Here is an 18,180-nt window from a genome sequence, read left to right as displayed (position 1 = left end):
TGCGGGCTGGGGGAGGTGCTGTGGTGCCAGGGCTTCCTGCAGCTGGGGGGTGCTTCCATGAAACACGACACAGCTGCTGCAGACCCAGGGGGGAGATGCAGTGATCAAGACAGGAAGTGTGGGAGGAGGAACTCTGGAGTGATGAGGAGCTTCAGGCTTGCATGTTGGCTTGGTTTGAGATTTGCTAAATGGGATAGATGAGGAGAAACATCACCTCTAATTAGGGTATCTCTGAGTACTAGAATAAAAAATAAAATAAAATAAATCCCTCTGTGGAAGAGAAATCCCAGGGTTAAAATTGTCCAGACAGTAAACTAGGAAGTTACTCAGGATGAAACATCCCAATCAGATCTCTGATCTGATACCTATCAGGTATCTGAGCTTTGGCTCAGCAAACTTCTGTTTGAGGGTGAGTGCACTCAGTGTGATCAACTGCTGGAGACTGCAGGGCCAGGAGGGGATTGTCCCCCCTGCTGAGACCCCCCTGCAGGGCTGGGGCCAGGCTGGGGTCCCCAGCACAGGAAGGACACGGAGCTGTTGGGAGAGGCCAGAGGAGGCCCCGGAGATGCTGGGAGGGCTGGAGCAGCTCTGCTCTGGAGCCAGGCTGGGAGAGCTGGGGTGTTCAGCCTGGAGAAGAGAAGGCTCCAGGGAGACCTGAGAGCAGCTTCCAGTGCCTGAAGGGGCTCCAGGAAAGCTGGGGAGGGGCTTGGGACAAGGGCAGGGAGGGATGGGAGCAGGGGGAAGGGTTTCCAGCTGGCAGAGGGAGCTGGAGCTGAGATGGGAGGGAGAAATTCTGGGCTGTGAGGGTGGGGAGAGCCTGGCCCAGGTTGCCCAGGGAAGCTGTGGCTGCCCCATCCCTGGCAGTGTTGAAGGGCAGGTTGGATGGGGCTTGGAGCAGCCTGGGCTGCTGGGAGGTGTCCCTGCCCATGCAGGGCTGGCACTGGGTGGGCTTTGAGGTCCCTCTAACCCAAACCAGTGTGATGGGATCCTATGAAATCTGTTCTGTAGAGTATCCAGGAATGGAAGTCTGGTGAATAAGGATGGAGGGATGAAGGAATGGGCTAGAGTCTGTTACATCTGAAGCATTAGTGGAGTGGAGGAGAAAGAAAGGCCTCCAGGGAGAGGGTGTGGACTTAAAACAGCCCAAACCTGCAGGGGTGGGAGCATAAGGACCTGCCCAGAGGCTGCATCCCCAGGGGGTGTAAGATGGGTCTCTCTTCTTTTGGCAGCTCGAAAGCTGCAGCAAAAACGTGCCCTTCTGCTGGAGGAGGAGGCAGAAGAGGAGGAGATGGTGAAGCAGGTGCCTGAGGTGAACGTGCCATCCAGTGTCATCATCGAAGGGGTCGAGTACAAGATTGAAAGGCTAAATGGAAGGAGCCTCCAGCCCCCAGCAGCTCGGTAAGACACGACTGGTGCCCCCCACGTGTGCAGAGGTGTCCCAGGATCAGCCATTTTCAGGGAAGAGGGCTGGGCAGGGACATGCCCAACATTTCCTCAGCATGGAAATGAGCAGAGTTTTCCAGCTCTTTCTTTTCAGAAGAAAAGCTCCTTCAGCTGCACAGCTGGAGACTTTTAGAGATCACTAATTCAAAATCAGGCCCGATGCTGCATCCAGGTTTGGGGTTCTTCAGGCTGTTGTTTCCTGGTTCTCCTTGGCTTGTCCTCCAGATTACCTTGATGTTTTTCTAATTCTTGGGCTTAGAACTGGGAATGAGAAAAGGCTTCTCACAAGACTTCAGACAGAAAGAAGGTTGCACTAGAATAAAGCTGAAGCTGTGCTTACCTGACTCTCCCTTCCAGGTCTCTGGTACAGACATTCTTCTCCTCACAAATACTTTTATTGTCAGCCTTATGGAGGCTGAAAACCCTTATCCTGGCATTTTGAATCTTATTATGTTATTTCTGCCCAGTCTCTGCTGAGAAACTTCTCACATAATGAACATCTTGAGGCCTCCCGTGCTGACAGGGCAGCTGCAGGGAAGGACAGCAGCCAGATGCAGACCAGCCTCTTGGTCTGGGGGGAAGGCCCAGTTATCCCTGTTGTTGTACTAAGTGTGGGAGCTCAGGACAGCAGGGCTGGATCCATCAGTTGGCTCCCAGGTGTTTGTTATCCATGCCTGAACAGGGGTGAGGCAGTGGAACAGACTCCATTTATGCTGCTTGAAATGGGTTTTGTCACGCTAGAACGTTGGCAATCAATCCAAATTAACCTGAGCAGTAAAAACAAGGTCTCAGAGTCTAGTGGGAGGTGTCCCCATGCAGGGGGGTTCCAGCCCAAGCCAGTCTGGGATCCTGGGAAGCTTTGCAGTGGTTTGGTTGTGAGCGTTAAGCCTCGGCGTGCCAGGTGATGGGAGAGCACTCAGGGTTCCTTACAGCCCAGATGTGCATCCCCTTACAGCCCAGGGGGTCATCCCTTGGGAACAGTCACCATCTGACATAAGGTGTACCCACATCTGCCATCAGCAAAGGAAGCAGCCAGGCTACCCAGCACAAAAGAGAAGCTGGGAAGAGCCAGGCTAGAACTGGGCCAGAGCTTGGCAGCTTTGAGGAGTGTGTGTGTGGGAGAGGGTGGTTCCTTCCTCCAGGTGAAGGAAATGAGTTATGATAGAGGCAGTGAGCTCTCATGGCCTGGCCAGGGACATCTTCCAGCCCTGGAGAAGCAAATTCATGAGGGCACGTGTCTGCAAACTGAGCTGGTTGTGGCTCTGTGGGGCTTGGAAGGGTTCTGAGCCTTTCCTGGGCCTGGCAGCCCGTGGGTGACCTGTTGCTCTTGCTCTAGGCCTTCTGAGGTCGGGGAGAACAGCAGCTCACAGAGGAATTCACTGGAAGATGGGATCAAGCCTGAGCAGAGAACCAGCTCGATGTCTGGGTAAGTGGCTCAGCAGTGTCCCTTGCCCAGGAGCTGCCAGGGACAGAGCAGGTGGCTCCTCCTGCTCAGCAGAGCGTGCAAAAGGATTTTGTGGAGAGAGTGAAACTGTGGCCAGAACCACCTGCTTAAGGGAAACTCACCTATGATGTCTGTCCATCCATCTCCCAAGGTGATGTCCCAGGATCAAAGGATGTCAGGGGCTGGCAGGGAGCTTTGGAGATCACCCCTGGCAGCCCCCAGAGCAGGGTCACCCCCAGCAGGGCCCACAGGAACCCCCAGAGGGGCTGGGGTGTCTCCAGAGAAGGAGCCTCCTCAGCCTCTCTGGGCAGCCTGGCCCAGGGCTCTGCCACCCTCACAGGCAACAAGTTCCTCCTCATGGGGAGCTTGACCCTCCTGTGCTCCAGCTTGTGCCCGTGGCCCCTTGTCCTGTCCCTGGGCAGCCCTGAGCAGAGTCTGGTCCCCCCTGCTGACCCCCTGCAGATACTGCTCAGCCTTGAGGAGACCCCCCCTCAGGCTCCTCCTCTCCAGCTGAACAGCCCCAGCTCCCTCAGCCTTTCCTCCCAGGCAGATGCTCCAGCCCCTCAGCATCTTGGGGGCCCTGCCCTGGACTCTCTCCAGCAGCTCCTTGGCCTTCCTCCCCTGGGAGCTGTTGCTGGGGGGTGTTGCTCGTCCCCTTTTGTCCTGCAGACAGGCAGGGAAGGGCTGGCTGGGACCTCTCCCTCTTTCTCTCCCCAGGTCGAGCCCCTCGTGCCTGGCAGCAGGGGAGGGGGGGGCCCCTGTCCGGACGGCCAAAGCCGAGCGGCGGCACCAGGAGCGGCTGCGGATGCAGAGCCCCGAGCTCCTCAGCGCTCAGGAGAAGGAGCTCTCTCCAGCAGAACGTCGTGCTCTGGAGGCAGAGAAACGGGCCATGTGGAGGGCAGCACGGTGAGACACAAGCACCTGCACTCTTCACCAGGCTGAGCCCGGGGAAGGGGGACCTGCTGCCTGTCCTTTGGGTGACGTGGGACCCAGGCCAGGGAGCAGAGAAGCTTAGGGAGGTTGGATGTTGCCTGTCCAGAGGGTCCAGGGCAGCCTCTGCTGGGCTGAGCTCACCTCCTGGCAGCTGCACGGGGGAGGTGCCCCCTTGCAACGCTGCTCCACGATCACACAGAAAGTGGAGTTCTCTGAAAACCGCCCCTGAGGCACCTCCATGGGATGGGGGAGGTGTTCCCCCCTCTCGGCACACGTTCCCTCCTTGGTAGCACCTGGGAGACCCTGGAGCTGCAGGGTGACTGCAACACGAGAAAAGCACTTCCCACAATCAGTGCCACTGGGCTGGAAACGTTCCTGAGGTCCAGCAGTGAGCAAGAGGAGGGCATTCCTACCCACACAGGCTGGCCCATCAGCTATGAAAGGGTGATGAAAAACTCTTGGAGAAGGAAGAGAAGTTCCTGGCTCAGAACTGAAGACTTGAAGCCCGTCCAGGCATTTACTGTGCCACATAATTCCTTTCAAACATTAGTCAGGCTTCTTCTATGATCAGTTCTAGTGTTCTTCCCATAGTGTTCCTGCAGGAGGCATTCAAAGGACAGTCAGTCTCTTTTGGGGGGTGAAGGAAAGGAGAGCTGCTGGCAGCAGGGCTGCCAGGGGTTCATCCTTCCCCCCCTGACATATAAAAGGCCAAAGGGAATTCTGTGAGTTGTGGGACCACTTGGAAGTTCCAGTGCCTGTGCTCAGACATGGATGATAACGATGGTGCCATCTTCTGGGCAGGCTCCAGGGATGAAGAAATAGAGAGTGGGATCTTCAGTGAGAGCTGGCTCATTGTCTGGGGCTTTGAGAGAACAAAGCTTCCCATTGTTACCTGATCATGGAACAGACCTGCTTGTGTTCCTGACGTGCTTATGGACATGAAGTTCAACAAGGCCAAGGGCAGGGTCCTGCCCATGGGTCAGGGCAGCTCCAGGCACAAATCCAGGCTGGGGGGAGAATGGATGGAGAGCAGCCCTGAGGAGAAGGGCCTGGGGGTGTTGGGTGAAGAGGAGCTCAAAATGAGCCCAGAACCCCCCCGTGTCTTGGGCTGCATCCCCAGCAGTGTGACCAGCAGGGCCAGGAGGGGATTGTCCCCCCTGCTGAGACCCCCCTGCAGGGCTGGGGCCAGGCTGGGGTCCCCAGCACAGGAAGGACACGGAGCTGCTGGAGAGGCCAGAGGAGGCCCCGGAGATGCTGGGAGGGCTGGAGCAGCTCTGCTCTGGAGCCAGGCTGGGAGAGTTGGGGTGTTCAGCCTGGAGAAGAGAAGGCTCCAGGGAGACCTGAGAGCACCTTCCAGGGCCTGAAGGGGCTCCAGGAAAGCTGGGGAGGGGCTTGGGCCAAGGGCAGGGAGGGATGGGAGCAGGGGGAAGGGTTTCCAGCTGGCAGAGGGAGCTGGAGCTGAGATGGGAGGGAGAAATTCTGTGCTGTGAGGGTGGGGAGAGCCTGGCCCAGGTTGCCCAGGGAAGCTGTGGCTGCCCCATCCCTGGCAGTGTTGAAGGGCAGGTTGGATGGGGCTTGGAGCAGCCTGGGCTGCTGGGAGGGGTCCCTGCCCATGCAGGGGGATTGGAACTGGATGATCTTTAAGCTCCCTCCAGCCCAAACCAGTCTGGGATCCTGGGGTCCTAGCAGCTGTCTTGCTTTTCAGTGATCAGATCCAGTATTGCTGGGTTTAGGTCCAGCAGAGCAGGTCCTCAGCTCCACTCTCATTCCAATACCAACCTGCAGCTTTTTATTCAGTCCTTGCAGAAGTGCCTGCCTGACTCCTTGGTGCTTATTTTGGCCTCAGCAGGAATCAGTAACCATCACAGAGTCATCAGGGTTGGCAGGGGCCTCTGGAGATCATCTAGTCCGACTCCTGGTAGAGCAGGGTGGCCTGGAGCACATCCCTCAGGACTGCATCCAGGGGGGGCCTGAACATCTCCAGAGAAGGAGACTCCACCACAACGTGCTCCTTCTTGTCAGGCAAAGCTGCTGCCACATCCCTGCTACCACTGACCCCCCAGGATGATCTGGCCTTGCTAGGATCCCCCTCCCAGAGCTGCTGGAGCAGGCACAGGGAGGGGACAGCAGCTCAGGTGTTGTTCCCAGAGGCCCCAGGCAGCCTGGGGGTGGGACTGCCCAATCCTGCACGTGGTGCTGAGCCCCACTAACCTGTGTTTGAAGTGCATGCCACTGATGCAATGACTTCCTTTCTAATCTGCTGTCTTCTGCTTCTTTCCAGTTCTCTGGTCTGTGTCCTGTCACTCCTGACCCCATCACTTTGCACCTTCTTGGGCTTTTTCCTTTTTCTCCCCGTGTCATCCGTGCTGTGCCAGGACATGGGATCCACCCCCCAGCACACCCCTGTGCTCTGCTGGGACAAACACCCTGGGACCCCAGTACAGCAGTGGGGGGCACACACAGCCCCTGGCACTAGTGCCAGAGGAGGAGTGGGGCTGAGGAGGTGCAGGCACATCTCCAGGTGTCCAGAGGGGCTGTGGGCAACTCACCCTGAGGCTGGGGAGAGCCTGGCCCAGGTTGCCCAGGGAAGCTGTGGCTGCCCCATCCCTGGCAGTGTTGAAGGGCAGGTTGGATGGGGCTTGGAGCAGCCTGGGCTGCTGGGAGGTGTCCCTGCCCGTGCAGGGGTGGCACTGGGTGGGCTTTCAGGTCCCTCCAACCCAACCCAGCCTGGTATTCCATGATCTTGGCAGTCATTCACCTCTCCACTCACACGTCCTCCAGGGCAAACAGACCTTTCACAATATGCTTCTCCATTTGGGTTCCCCTTTTCCCGTGGTCACACCAAGGTGCAGGTAGCAGGTGGTCAGACCCGGGTGCAAAAGCACGTAGAGAGACCCTCAGCCATGTGCTCACACACCCACCTGTGCCCTGTGCTCCCTCCCTTGGCTTCACACCCACACACTGTGTCCCCACCAGCTCCTGGGCCTTTCCCAGGGCTCTGCCAGGTGCTCCTGGGCTCTCCTCCCAGCCCAGGAAGGGGACAGGCTCCAGCTGCTGAGGCTCTGCAGGATGATGCTTCTGGCTCCATCATCCCAGATGGTGCTCTGGAGGTTCCTGCTTCTGCAGCAGTGGGTGTAGGGCAGGATCAGGTGTAGGAGCCTGTTGCATGAGATGGGATTTTAGAGGAAGCTCCTTCACTGGAAGGGTTCTCAAACCCTGGCCCGGGGAGGTGGTTGAGTCCCCACCCCTGGGGGTGTTTCCGAGCCATGTAGATGTGGTGCTGAGGGACATGGGTTAGTGATGGACTCAGCAGAGTTGGGTTAATGGTTGGACTCGCTGATCTTCAGGGTCTTTTCCAACCAGAAGGATTCCATGGCTGCGTCAGCCCCGTGTTTCTCCTTGCCAGGGTATGTTCCTGTACCTGTTTCTTTCTTTCCCTGCGCTTGTCTGCTGCGATGCTCATCACCATCATCTCCTCTTCCTCTTCCTCCTCCTCTTCCTCCTCCTCCTCCTCAGATCCTCAGCTCTTGAAGACAGTATTAAACAGTACGAGCAGGATCTGGCCAGGAAGCTGTACCAGTCCCGCCAGTGGGCACCTGCTCCCGGGGCCAGGCCAGCTCAGATGTCTAGTCCAAAGCAGAGTCACGCCTCAAGATTCCCTGGGTCAGGAAGCCAATCCAGGTGTGCACAGCCCTTCCCTGCCAGCTGCATGTCCCGTGCTCCCAGCTCTGCCCCTGCATCCCACTGCAGGGCTCCCAGCTCTGCCCTGCCCAGGGTAGGGAGGGAATTCCAGAAACACTGGCCCAGGTTGCCCAGGGAAGCTGTGGCTGCCCCATCCCTGGCAGTGTTGAAGGGCAGGTTGGATGGGGCTTGGAGCAGCCTGGGCTGCTGGGAGGTGTCCCTGCCCATGCAGGGGTGGGACTGATGTTCTTCAAGGTCCCTTTCAACCCAAACCAGTCTGATTCAACTGTAGTTGTTGCTGGTCTTCATTTCCCTGAGGTCCCACAGACTCCCAGCAGTTGTTGTCTCCAAGAGAAGGAGGTTTTGGGGTGGGATGCTGGGTCTGCTTGGCTGGGAGAAGGGAGCAGATTTTCTGAGGGCTGAGGCCACTTTTTCATGCCTGTTCCATAATGTGATGGTTGTAGAGGGTCGAGATGCAGCAGCCTGAGAGCACGGGGGAGAGCCAGGCCCTGAGAACTGCTCCTGTGAGCCCCTGCAGCTCCTTGCCCAGCCTGGGTTGGTCTCCCATGGGAGCTGGCACCTCTGGAAGGAGCTGTGGGTTCTCAGCACCTTGCAGCTGAGCTCTGGGCTGTGTTCCACACGGGCCTGTGTGGCTGAGGGGGACAGCAGACCAAGCTCCTCTCCTCCCTACCCAGGGAAGCAGGGGTGCTTCACGGCGCCTTTCTGGTGGGCTGGGTGCAGAAGGCAGCGCTGCCTCTTCCCAGGGAGACAAAGCCTGATGTCTCTTTCTCCCTCCCTCACTCCCGAGGCAGGATGAAGTCCCTTGAGCAGGATGCCCTGAAAGCCCAGATGGTCATTGCCAAGTCCAAGGAGGGGAAGAAGCGCAGCACGTTGGAGCAGCTGGCAGAGTCACCTTCCCCCGTCCCCACCCCCTCACCAACACCACTGGAAGGTAAATGTGCCTCTCTCTGCCTCCCAGGAAAAGAGCTGGTGCTTCCCTAGCTTAACTTGCTGGAAAGGAGACCTGGTGAAAGGAATTTCCTCCTTCAGCCTGGACTGGGAGGTCCTGTGGGTTGTGTGACACCATCTCTCAGCAGAGGGGATGGGCCTGATCCATGGAAAATGGGAGAGAACATGTGAGGTGTCTGGTTCCAGGCACCCAGGGCTGAACTAAAACCAGCATCAGGAGTCCTTAGTACAACAGGAATGATGCATTGACTGGTTCTGAGAAGGCACCATCTTTCCTGAGCATCTTTTATCCCACTTAAATCCTGCTAAACGGAAGGGTCAGATTCAGGGAAGTGTTGCATGTGAGGCCAGAGGAGGCCCCGGAGATGCTGGGAGGGCTGGAGCAGCTCTGCTCTGGAGCCAGGCTGGGAGAGCTGGGGTGTTGAGCCTGGAGAAGAGAAGGCTCCAGGGAGACCTGAGAGCACCTTCCAGGGCCTGAAGGGGCTCCAGGAAAGCTGGGGAGGGGCTTGGGCCAAGGGCAGGGAGGGATGGGAGCAGGGGGAAGGGTTTCCAGCTGGCAGAGGGAGCTGGAGCTGAGATGGGAGGGAGAAATTCTGGGCTGTGAGGGTGGGGAGAGCCTGGCCCAGGTTGCCCAGGGAAGCTGTGGCTGCCCCATCCCTGGCAGTGTTGAAGGGCAGGTTGGATGGGGCTTGGAGCAGCCTGGGCTGCTGGGAGGTGTCCCTGCCCATGCAGGGGGTTGGAACTAGATGATCTTTAAGCTCCTTCCAACCCATCCCATGACTAGATGATGCAGCCATTCCTGACAAGTGCTTTTCTGTCATCTTTTGCAGATTGCAGCCCCAGAAATGTCACCTCCCCAGGAAGGCTGGTATGACATCCCCTCACCTCTGTTCTCTCTCCTGTCATCCTGGGAATTCCTAGTTGCTGAGTGTGGGTGTGAACTGTGCCCATGGGCCATGGGGCCCCTCCTCACATGCTCCAGCCTGGTCTGGCTGCAGGATACACTGAGCAGGGGGGGCAGCTCTGCCAGACCTGCTGCCTGGGGCATCCACCCCTTTTTGCAACTAAGACCCTGGCCCAGGTTGGCCAGGGAAGCTGTGGCTGCCCCATCCCTGGCAGTGTTGAAGGGCAGGTTGGATGGGGCTTGGAGCAGCCTGGGCTGCTGGGAGGTGTCCCTGCCCGTGCAGAGGGGGTTGAAATGAGATTATTTTTAAGGTCCTTTCCACCCCAAACCATTCCATGGCTCTACCACGTGACCTGTTTTCTGTTTCCCTGTTTTATTATTTCATCCTTTCCTTGGTCCTGCACCTCCCTGTTCAGGAGGCCACTGACACCAGCCACTCTGGATCTTTATTTCCTCAAGAGCAGAGACCTGAGACCTGTAGCTGGAAGCAGCATTTTCCCTTCTCTGAGCCCTCTTAAGTGGCTGCAGAGAAGGGTCAGATTAGGGGGGGCAGCTGCAGAGAGAGGGGCCCTGGTTTAGCCCAGGGTCACACTGCAACCAGCTCTGGGTCGAAATCCTGACTGTGCCACCAGGAATCTTCCCACAAACCAGGTTTCCTTCCTCACCCAGTGCATCTGCATTTCCCTGGGGGGCTTCATCCCTCCTCTGCAGCCTGGATCCCGTGTCCTGACACCGGCCCAGCAAAAGCCCCCGTCCCAGAGCTGCCCAGTGTCACTCCTGGGAATAGCTGGGAATGCTGGTCTCTTATCTGCTCACAGATTGCTCAGCTGGCTGCTGCTTCCCCCCAGTTCTCTCCCCTCACTCTCTCTTCTCTCTCTCTTCTCTCCTGCTGTCCTTTCTAGTCCATGTCTGAAAAGAAGTTTGACTACCGGGAATTTGCTGCTATTCCTTCCTCCAAACCCGTTTACGAAATCCAGGTATAACCTGCATGTTGAGCCCCCCCAGGTGGGGCAGGACTTGGTCTGATGGAACTGGTGACCTTCAGGGCTGAGGCTGAGCTTGGGGGAGGCCTCTTCAGGGGCCCTGTCTGAGGGAGGCAGTGACATCCAGCCGTGCTGGGTGGCTGGGGGTCTGTTGGAGCCCTGGTCGGGGGGCACTGACAACAAGTTGGTCCAGATGCTGTTAAAATTAAAGACGAAAGCTCTGCAGTTACAGAGCAGCCACATCTTCACCTTAGCTGATCCTGAGAGACCTTGAAGTGAAAGGTGAGACCTAAAACAAGGGGAAGAGCTATAGCAGTGATTGCCAACAGGCTGCAGAGCAGATGTTCACTCCCAACTGGAAGGTGTCCAGCAGCCCGCCCAGGCAGCAGCTGTGGTGACAATTCCCAGATGCTGTCAGTGCTGTGGGTGAGCTGTGAGCTACCCCTGTGGGAAGGGGACCCCAAGCTTGAGGGAGAACACCATGGTGAGGTGGTTCTCCTGCCTGAAAGAACCTCCTTCCATTGATGACTTGTCATAGACTCACAGAAGGGTCAAGGTTGGACGGGACCTCTGAAGGTCACCTCATCCAACCCCCCTGCTCGGGCAGGGCCACCTAGAACCAGTTGCCCAGGACAATGAGCTGCCTTTCTTTTCTTGTCTGGGTGAGCCAAAGGTGGTCTTCCTGCTGACCAGGTGTTTGGAATTCCTATGGATTTCCTGATGAAAGGCACTGTATGGGCAGGAGCAGAGGCCACAGCTGCTGCCCTTTCTGCTCTAGGTGCCAGTTGGCCAGAGATGGAGGGACCCAAGGCTTTAGGTTGGACATTAGGAGGAAATTCTTCACTCTGAGGGTGGGGAGATGCTGGAACAGGTTGAGTTGTGGCTGCCCCATCCCTGGCAGTGTTGAAGGGCAGGTTGGATGGGGCTTGGAGCAGCCTGGGCTGCTGGGAGGTGTCCCTGCCCATGCAGGGGGGTTGGAACTGGGTGATCTTTAAGGTCCTTTCCAACCTGAACCATTCCATGCTCCTACAACTAAAGAAAAATTCAGCTCATCACTTGTGCTCTTGATCTGAGCAACAAGAGCCCTGAAAAATCAGTTTTACTCAGTAGTGGCTGGAACTTTTGGATGAATTTGGCTTTGTTAAACCTGCTGGACACTGATCTCCCCTGAAACCCTCTCCTGGTGTTTGTGGAGCTCAGAGAAGTGTGGAGCTCAGTGCAAATACAAAATAAATCACAGAACAGAGATACCTACAAGCCTGGAAGGAACAGTAGAAGTACCAAAGGCAGCTACGTCTGCAGCAAACACTGAGCCCCAGGGGATGCTCTGGCCTCCCTGGCCTCGAAGCTCCAGGAGCAGCCAGGATGGATTCTCTGTTCCAGCCAGATCAGCAGGGCCTGGGGCTGCTGCCCATCCCGGGGTAGTGCTGGTTTTTACACCAGCCCAAGCTCCTCACCCCGAGCAAAGCTGTTTTCTCAGGGTGTTGTCGCTCAGCTCTGGTGAGCTCCAGGCAGCTCTGGTGGTTGGAATGTTCCTCAGGCTGTGAGGGAGTTTTAATTAGCAGCAAAGGCTCCAGGCTTGGGGAAGAGCAGCTGGGAAGTGCCCGGGGGAGAAGGACCTGGGGGTGGTGGTCAACAGGGTCTGGAGAGGAGCCAGTGTGTGCCCAGCTTGGCCACCAGCATCCTGGCTTGTGTCAGCACTGGGGTGGCCAGCAGGAGCAGGGCAGGGATCATCCCCCTGTGCTGGGCACTGGGGACTCCTCAAACCCTGGGGTCAGGTTTGGGTGAGGAAAGGGACATGGAGGGGCTGGAGCGTGTCCAGGGAAGGGCCCCGGAGCTGGGGGAGGGGCTGGAGCAGAAGGAGAAGGGGCTGGAGAACTTGTGAGGAGCAGCTGAGGGAGCTGGGGGTGTCCAGCCTGGAGCAAAGGAGGCTGAGGGGAGACCTGCTGGCTCTGCAGCTGCCTGAGAGGAGGTTGGAGCCAGGGGGGTCGGGCTCTGCTCCCCAGGAACAAGCCCTGGGACAAGAGGGAACGGCCTCAAGTTGTGCCAGGGGAGGCTGAGGTTGGATCTGGGGAACAATTCCTTCCTGGCAAGGGTTGTCAGGGCCTGGCCCAGGCTGCCCAGGGCAGGGGGGAGTCCCCATCCCTGGAGGGGTTTCCAAGCCCTGGAGATGTGGTGCTGAGGGACATGGGTTGGTGGGCACAGTGGGGTTGGGTTGATGGTTGGACTCCATGACCTTGGAGCTCTTTTTGCAACCTCAGTGACTCTGGCAGGTGCAGTTCCATGACTACCATAAAGCCATTTCTCCAAAGCTGCCTCTGCCATCTCTTGGCTCCCTGTCCCACTTCAGGTCTCTCCACACACCTGAATATAGAGGCAGAAGGTGGGTCCACGTGAGGAGCTGGGCCTGGGAGCAGGGAAGGTGAAGAATTAGGCTCCAGGACCCCAAGGAAATGCAGCTCCCGAGTTTCTGCTCATTCTCTAGTCTTCCCACTTTCTGCCTCTCGTGTCCCCTGCTCTCCTCTCCTCCTCACACACAGCTAAAGCAGGGGAGCCCTGATGGGGGGACACACACCTCATCCTGCAGATCAGCCCACAGGTTGATGGTCTCCAGCAGAGGACTGGGGGTGTAGCCACCTGCAGGCCCCTGAGAGCCCGGGTGCTGGGTTCCCAGCCCCTCTGCAGGGTGCTGCAGGTGGGGAACCACCTGGCAGGAGCGTTGCAGAGGTGGGTGCTCATGTCTTCTTCTCTTCTCTTGCAGTCACCTGATGCAGCTGATGACCTCAGATACGTGGATGACAGAAACAACTCGGGTAAGTTCACCACCAAAGGTGTCATCTTCCCACTCCTTGCTTCCTGCCCCCTTGGTTCCAGAGGGTTCCCCTTGGCCTGCCTGTGGAATCCACCCCAAGGACTTCAGTTCCTGCTGCTTGAAGCCATGTCCTGTTCTGTCTGTTCTAGAATGAACCCTCCCAACTGGCCTCGTTGAGTTCTGGGTAGGATGTTTGCATTGAGTGGTGGCTGATCTGCTGAGAATGGTGTGGAACAAGCATGTCCCCTTCTGGCTTTGTGGTCTGGAGTGGGGAGTGGTGGCAGAACATGGGTGGGAAGTTTTGGCCTCTGTCACCTGCTGGAAGTAGATAATATCTATGGTTCAGGGGCTCCTGCCCCTCTTCCTAGAGAAAAGCCTCTTGCTGCCTGCACCAGCAGCCGTGGGGAAGTTCATCAGAGGACTGAGAGCCTCTGGGTGACTCCCCACTTGTGGATCCATGTGCAGGGTCACAGAGTCACAGGGTGGTGGGGCTGGAAGGGGCCTCTGGAGATCACCCATCCAAGCCTGGAGACACCCCAGCCCCTCTGGAGGTTCCTGTGGGACCTGCTGGGGGTGACCCTGCTCTGGGGGCTGCGAGGGGTGATCTCCAGAGCTCCCTCACCACTCTGTGACTTCTGTTGAGCTTGAGCATCATCCAGCAGTGTAAGAATAACCTTAAGTCAGCACAAGGTTCTGGCTGGTCCCGCCTGGTTTGATGGGAGCCCCTGGGAACACCAAGGAAAGAGCATCAGAGGAGAAGAGCATGGAGTGATTCCTCCTGGAATGGCACTCCAGGGATCTGTGGGTTAGCACTTTGGAAGGCAGAGCCTTCCCTTGGAGAGTGGTTTTATTTCTTTCTCTCACATTTGCAGTAAATTTCACCTTCCAGATCATTGCCCAGAGAACTTGGGAAAAGCCTAAATACCCTTTTTGTTGTTGAGTTTCATTGGGTTACCCTGATACCACAGAACCATGGAATGGGTTGGGTTGGAGGGACCTTAAAGCCCATCCAGTCCCAACCCCTGCATGGGCAGGGACACCTCCCACCAGCCCAGGCTGCTCCAAGCCCCATCCAGGCTGCCCTGGGACACTTCCAGGCAGGAATACACAGCTTGGGATCATCAGCAGTTCCTCTCAGTACAGTCTTCATCACTTCTCCTCAGTCACCAAAGCCTGACCCAACCCAGGTGACTGCTCAGGGGGTGTCAGCAGGGGGGTCTCCTGCTGACTTGATCTCCTCCTTCCCCACTGGGAGATCCTGGCCCAGCTGGTTCCTGCTGAGCTTTGGCTGAGGAGCAGCCAGGAGTGTTTTAGCAGCTCCTGGTGCTGTGGTGGGACCATGATCCTGCATGTTGGGGGCTCCTTTGGCAGATCCCAGCCTCGGGGGGTCTGAAAGGAAGGACTTCCCTCTGAGCCCCCCTGACCCCCAGCCCAGCCCAGCCCAGGCTGGTGTTCCCTGCATGTGCCCCTGCCCTTCTCCTGCACCTTCCAGCTTGGTTTGGAAGCCACCTGCCCACTGGTCCCCAGGTCCTCTTGAGATGGCAGAGCTGCCACCTGCAGTCAGCTGGTCTGGGGACCTGTTCAAGCAGCAGGTTAATGCCCTGGTTAGTAGTTCAGGAAGGGCTGTGAGTTGTGTCTGCTCCTCATGCTGGAACACGGGGATGGTGCATCCTGGAGCCTGGCTCTGGAGCAGAGGGTGGGCCCTGGGTACAGCCCAGCAGGCTCTGCTCCTTGGACCTGATCTGTCATGGAGCACAGCATCCCAGCCTGGGTTGGGTTGGAGGGACCTTAGAGACCACCCAGTGCCAGCCCTGCACGGGCAGGGACACCTCCCAGCAGCCCAGGCTGCTCCAAGCCCCATCCAACCTGCCCTTCAACACTGCCAGGGATGGGGCAGCCACAGCTTCCCTGGGCAACCTGGGCCAGGCTCTCCCCACCCTCACAGCCCAGAATTTCTCCCTCACATCTCAGCTCCAGCTCCCTCTGCCAGCTGGAAACCCTTCCCCCTGCTCCCATCCCTCCCTGCCCTTGTCCCAAGCCCCTCCCCAGCTTTCCTGGAGCCCCTTCAGGCCCTGGAAGGTGCTCTCAGGTCTCCCTGGAGCCTTCTCTTCTCCTCCAGAGATGCCCACATCAGTGTCTGCATGAAGTGTCTCAGCTCTGCCTAACCTGGCACTTCCTCTCCAAGCCCTGACTTCTCCTGTCCCCGCAGCTCCCCAGGAGCAGGATGGGCAGCCAGAGGACCAGGACCTGCTGGCCCCCCGGGACCCCTCGCCCCCTCCCTCAGCCCTGGAGGACCTGCCTCTCTACAGCAACAGGCGGAAGCTCCGGCACAGCCGGCGCAGCCTGGAAGCTGCTGTTCCCACGTAGAGGAGCCGATGGACCTGGGCCATGGAACAGCCCGGCACGGGGCTCCGGGGCTCCCTGGGCTCCAGGGACAGCCCTGGGTTGCCCCCCCTGCTGCCTCCCGGGCTCCGGGATGGGACCTGAGCACCCCAGGGAATCACCCTGGGCAAGAACTTCCTTGCAGGCTGTGACCAGCCCTGGCTCCCCACCCGAGGCTGCCCGGGGACAGTTCCCAGCCCGAGGGGAAGGGCGGCCCGGGCAGGGCAGGAGGTGTGGGTAGGACAGGGTAGTGCAGCTTGTTAGCCTGTAAATAGTGTGTGTGGGAAGGGGAGGAGAAGGGAGAGCAGGGGAGGGGGAGCCCGGGGGGCTCCAGCTGCTGCCCCTCCGCTTGGCTCCTGCTTCTGGTTCCTGGGGGAGCTTCTGCCCTGCCGTGGGGTGGAAGGAAGGTCCCTCCTGCCTTTTGCTCCTGGCCCGTTCCCAGGCCTCTTGCCAAAACCAGAAACGGGAAAAAAAAGAAAAGAAGGGGGGGAAAAAAAAAAAAAAAAGGAAAAGAAAAAAAAAAACAAAGCAGCATCTTCCCCCTCCCCTTCCTCTGGGGGGTGGGAACGGGGAGCTCGGAGGGAAAAGCAGCAGAACACACACAAAAAAGCAAGAAAAAGGAAAAAAAGGAATTCCAGCCAGGTGCCTCCCCTGCCCCTCACCTCTGTGCTCAGCAGGAGGGCCCGGGCAGGAGCCTGGGCCAGCTCCACCTGTCCCCAGGACACTGATCCTGCCCACCTGCTGATCCAGGAGGCAGGAATTCCTGCCTGGAGCCTGAGCAGGGGGAGCCCCTCTGGAGGCACTGGGAGCTGGGGGAGGGATCTGCTGGCAGCACCAGGGCTGGACTGGTGGGACTGGAGCAGGAGCCTGGCAGGGCAGGGAGGTGGGAGCAGCAGCTGGGATAGTGGGGTAGGATTCAGGAAAAGGGGAAGGGGAGGAAAGTGGCATCGGTGGGGTAGGAGTAACAGGTCTTACAGGTAGGAGGGTACTAGTGGGGAGTCCACAGGGACGTGCAGCGGGGCCCTACGGGGGTGCCCAGTTGTGCTGGAAGTAAAAATTCCTTCTTTCCCCAGCTCTGGAGCAGGAGCTGCCAGGCAGGGAGCAGCTGGAGCAGGACAGAGACCCCTGGGCTCCAGGCCCTGCTCCCTGAGGACCAGGGGAAACACCTGCCCCTGCTGGAGGGAGAAAAGGAAAGTGAAGAAGGAGCAGGGCTGGGATTCCTGGGTGTCAAGGCTGGGATTCCTGGGTTGCAGGGCTGGGATTCCTGGCTTGCAGGGCTGGGATTTCTGGCTTGCAGGGCTGGGATTCCTGGGTTCCACGAGTGGAGGAAGGGCTGTGAACAGCTGCTGCACATCTCCACAGCTGTGGAGAGCTGCGAGACCAGCCCCTGCTGCCACAGCCCAAGGAAAACTCCCCTTCTCCTGGTTTTTGTTTCCAGCCCCTCTCAGGGAGCAGGGCCCAGCCTGGCAGCAGGAGCTGCCCACCCTGCCCCCTTGGTGCTCCCTGCTGCAGCCTCAGCCTGGCAGGGACTGGTCGGGGCTGGGAGCCACAGGCAGTTGCTGGTACCTTGGCTGGTGACAGAGCTGGGAGCAGGTCCCTTCAGCTGGGAATCTCCCTTCATGCCAAAATCCCGTGGATCATTTTGACTGCCTTGGGATGTTTCAGTTTTAGCAGAGCTTTGAAGGGGGGGGACTGGGATAATCTCCAGCTGCGGCTGCTTCCGACAGCAGCAAGTTGAGCTTTTCCTTTTTAAACCTAATTTTAGCCTTTGCTTTTTAACAACAGCAGTTTTGGAAACAATCCTGGGCTGGTTTTGGTGACTAACTTGTGATTCTTTCTTCCTCTCCCTTGGTGGTACCTGGTGCCAGGCTCTGGGTTCTCTCCTGTTCTGTCCTGAGAGACTCTGAGGGAAAATTAGCGCATCAAGACTGTAACTAGTGACATTTGTACAACCAAAGAAATCTATTTTGTGGTTCAAGGATAATAAAAGTTTACTTTACATTTTAGAGCCTTTGGTCCGTGTGGGTTTTTTTGTTCCCTGTGTGAGGAGTTTCTGTATCAACACTTCAGTCCTTATCAGTTGGGTTCTTCCTGACAAACCCTGGTGGTTTTCCTGCTTTTTCTGCAGGAATTCAGTGCTCACCTGAGCTGCTGCCAACAGCAGGAATGGCAAGAGCTGCTCATGGAAGTGTTGGAGGGCAGGTTGGATGGGGCTTGGAGCAGCCTGGGCTGCTGGGAGGTGTCCCTGCCCATGCAGGGGGGGCACTGGGTGGGCTTTGAGGTCCCTCCAACCCAAACCCAGCTGGGATGGTAGGAAATTTGGGAGAAAAGTGGTATCAGTGCTCAGGGGAAGAGGAGAACCCTGGCCAGGAAGTGTTAGTTCCAGCCTTGCATGGTCTGAACTCCTTACCTTGGACCAAGCTTCCCTCTCGAGCAGAGGTTTCTGCTCCAGAGAAGCTGTGGGAAAAGGAAATGGGGACAAATGGGAGAGATGATTCATGTAGGAAATGGGGCTTTAGTCACATTCACCACCACCACCTGCTCACAAAGCAACACCCTGCTGAGGGCAGAGGGGGGGGGGAAAGCTGCAACCTCCTGCATTCCCTGCATCAAGATCCAGGATCACCTG

At 57.9% G+C, this 18,180-nt stretch overlaps 1 protein-coding gene across 24 annotated transcripts in view; it reads left to right on the top strand.

Annotated features, from left to right (window-relative positions):
* The window catches only part of SCRIB (scribble planar cell polarity protein), a 110,218-nt gene extending 92,661 nt beyond the window's left edge, over positions 1-17,557 (top strand). For 16 of the 24 annotated variants that reach the window (XM_051611359.1, XM_051611361.1, XM_051611358.1 and 13 more), the window contains 9 exons: positions 1,230-1,398; positions 2,780-2,869; positions 3,605-3,793; positions 7,337-7,501; positions 8,314-8,453; positions 9,301-9,338; positions 10,277-10,351; positions 13,119-13,170; positions 15,379-17,557. In XM_051611359.1, coding sequence (XP_051467319.1) covers positions 1,230-1,398; positions 2,780-2,869; positions 3,605-3,793; positions 7,337-7,501; positions 8,314-8,453; positions 9,301-9,338; positions 10,277-10,351; positions 13,119-13,170; positions 15,379-15,536 — 1,076 coding nt within the window. In that variant the 3' untranslated portion in view covers positions 15,537-17,557. Of the gene's footprint in view, positions 1-1,229; positions 1,399-2,779; positions 2,870-3,604; positions 3,794-7,336; positions 7,502-8,313; positions 8,454-9,300; positions 9,339-10,276; positions 10,352-13,118; positions 13,171-13,318; positions 14,092-15,378 lie in introns of those variants that run through there. The other 8 variants (XM_051611375.1, XM_051611370.1, XR_007888679.1 and 5 more) reach the window with 7 other exon arrangements.
* Positions 17,558-18,180: the final 623 nt, after the last annotated feature.

This window comes from Apus apus, chromosome 2 (assembly GCF_020740795.1).
Source record: "Apus apus isolate bApuApu2 chromosome 2, bApuApu2.pri.cur, whole genome shotgun sequence".
Taxonomy (NCBI): Eukaryota; Metazoa; Chordata; class Aves; order Apodiformes; family Apodidae; genus Apus; species Apus apus.
This window is presented reverse-complemented; position numbering and strand designations above follow the sequence as displayed.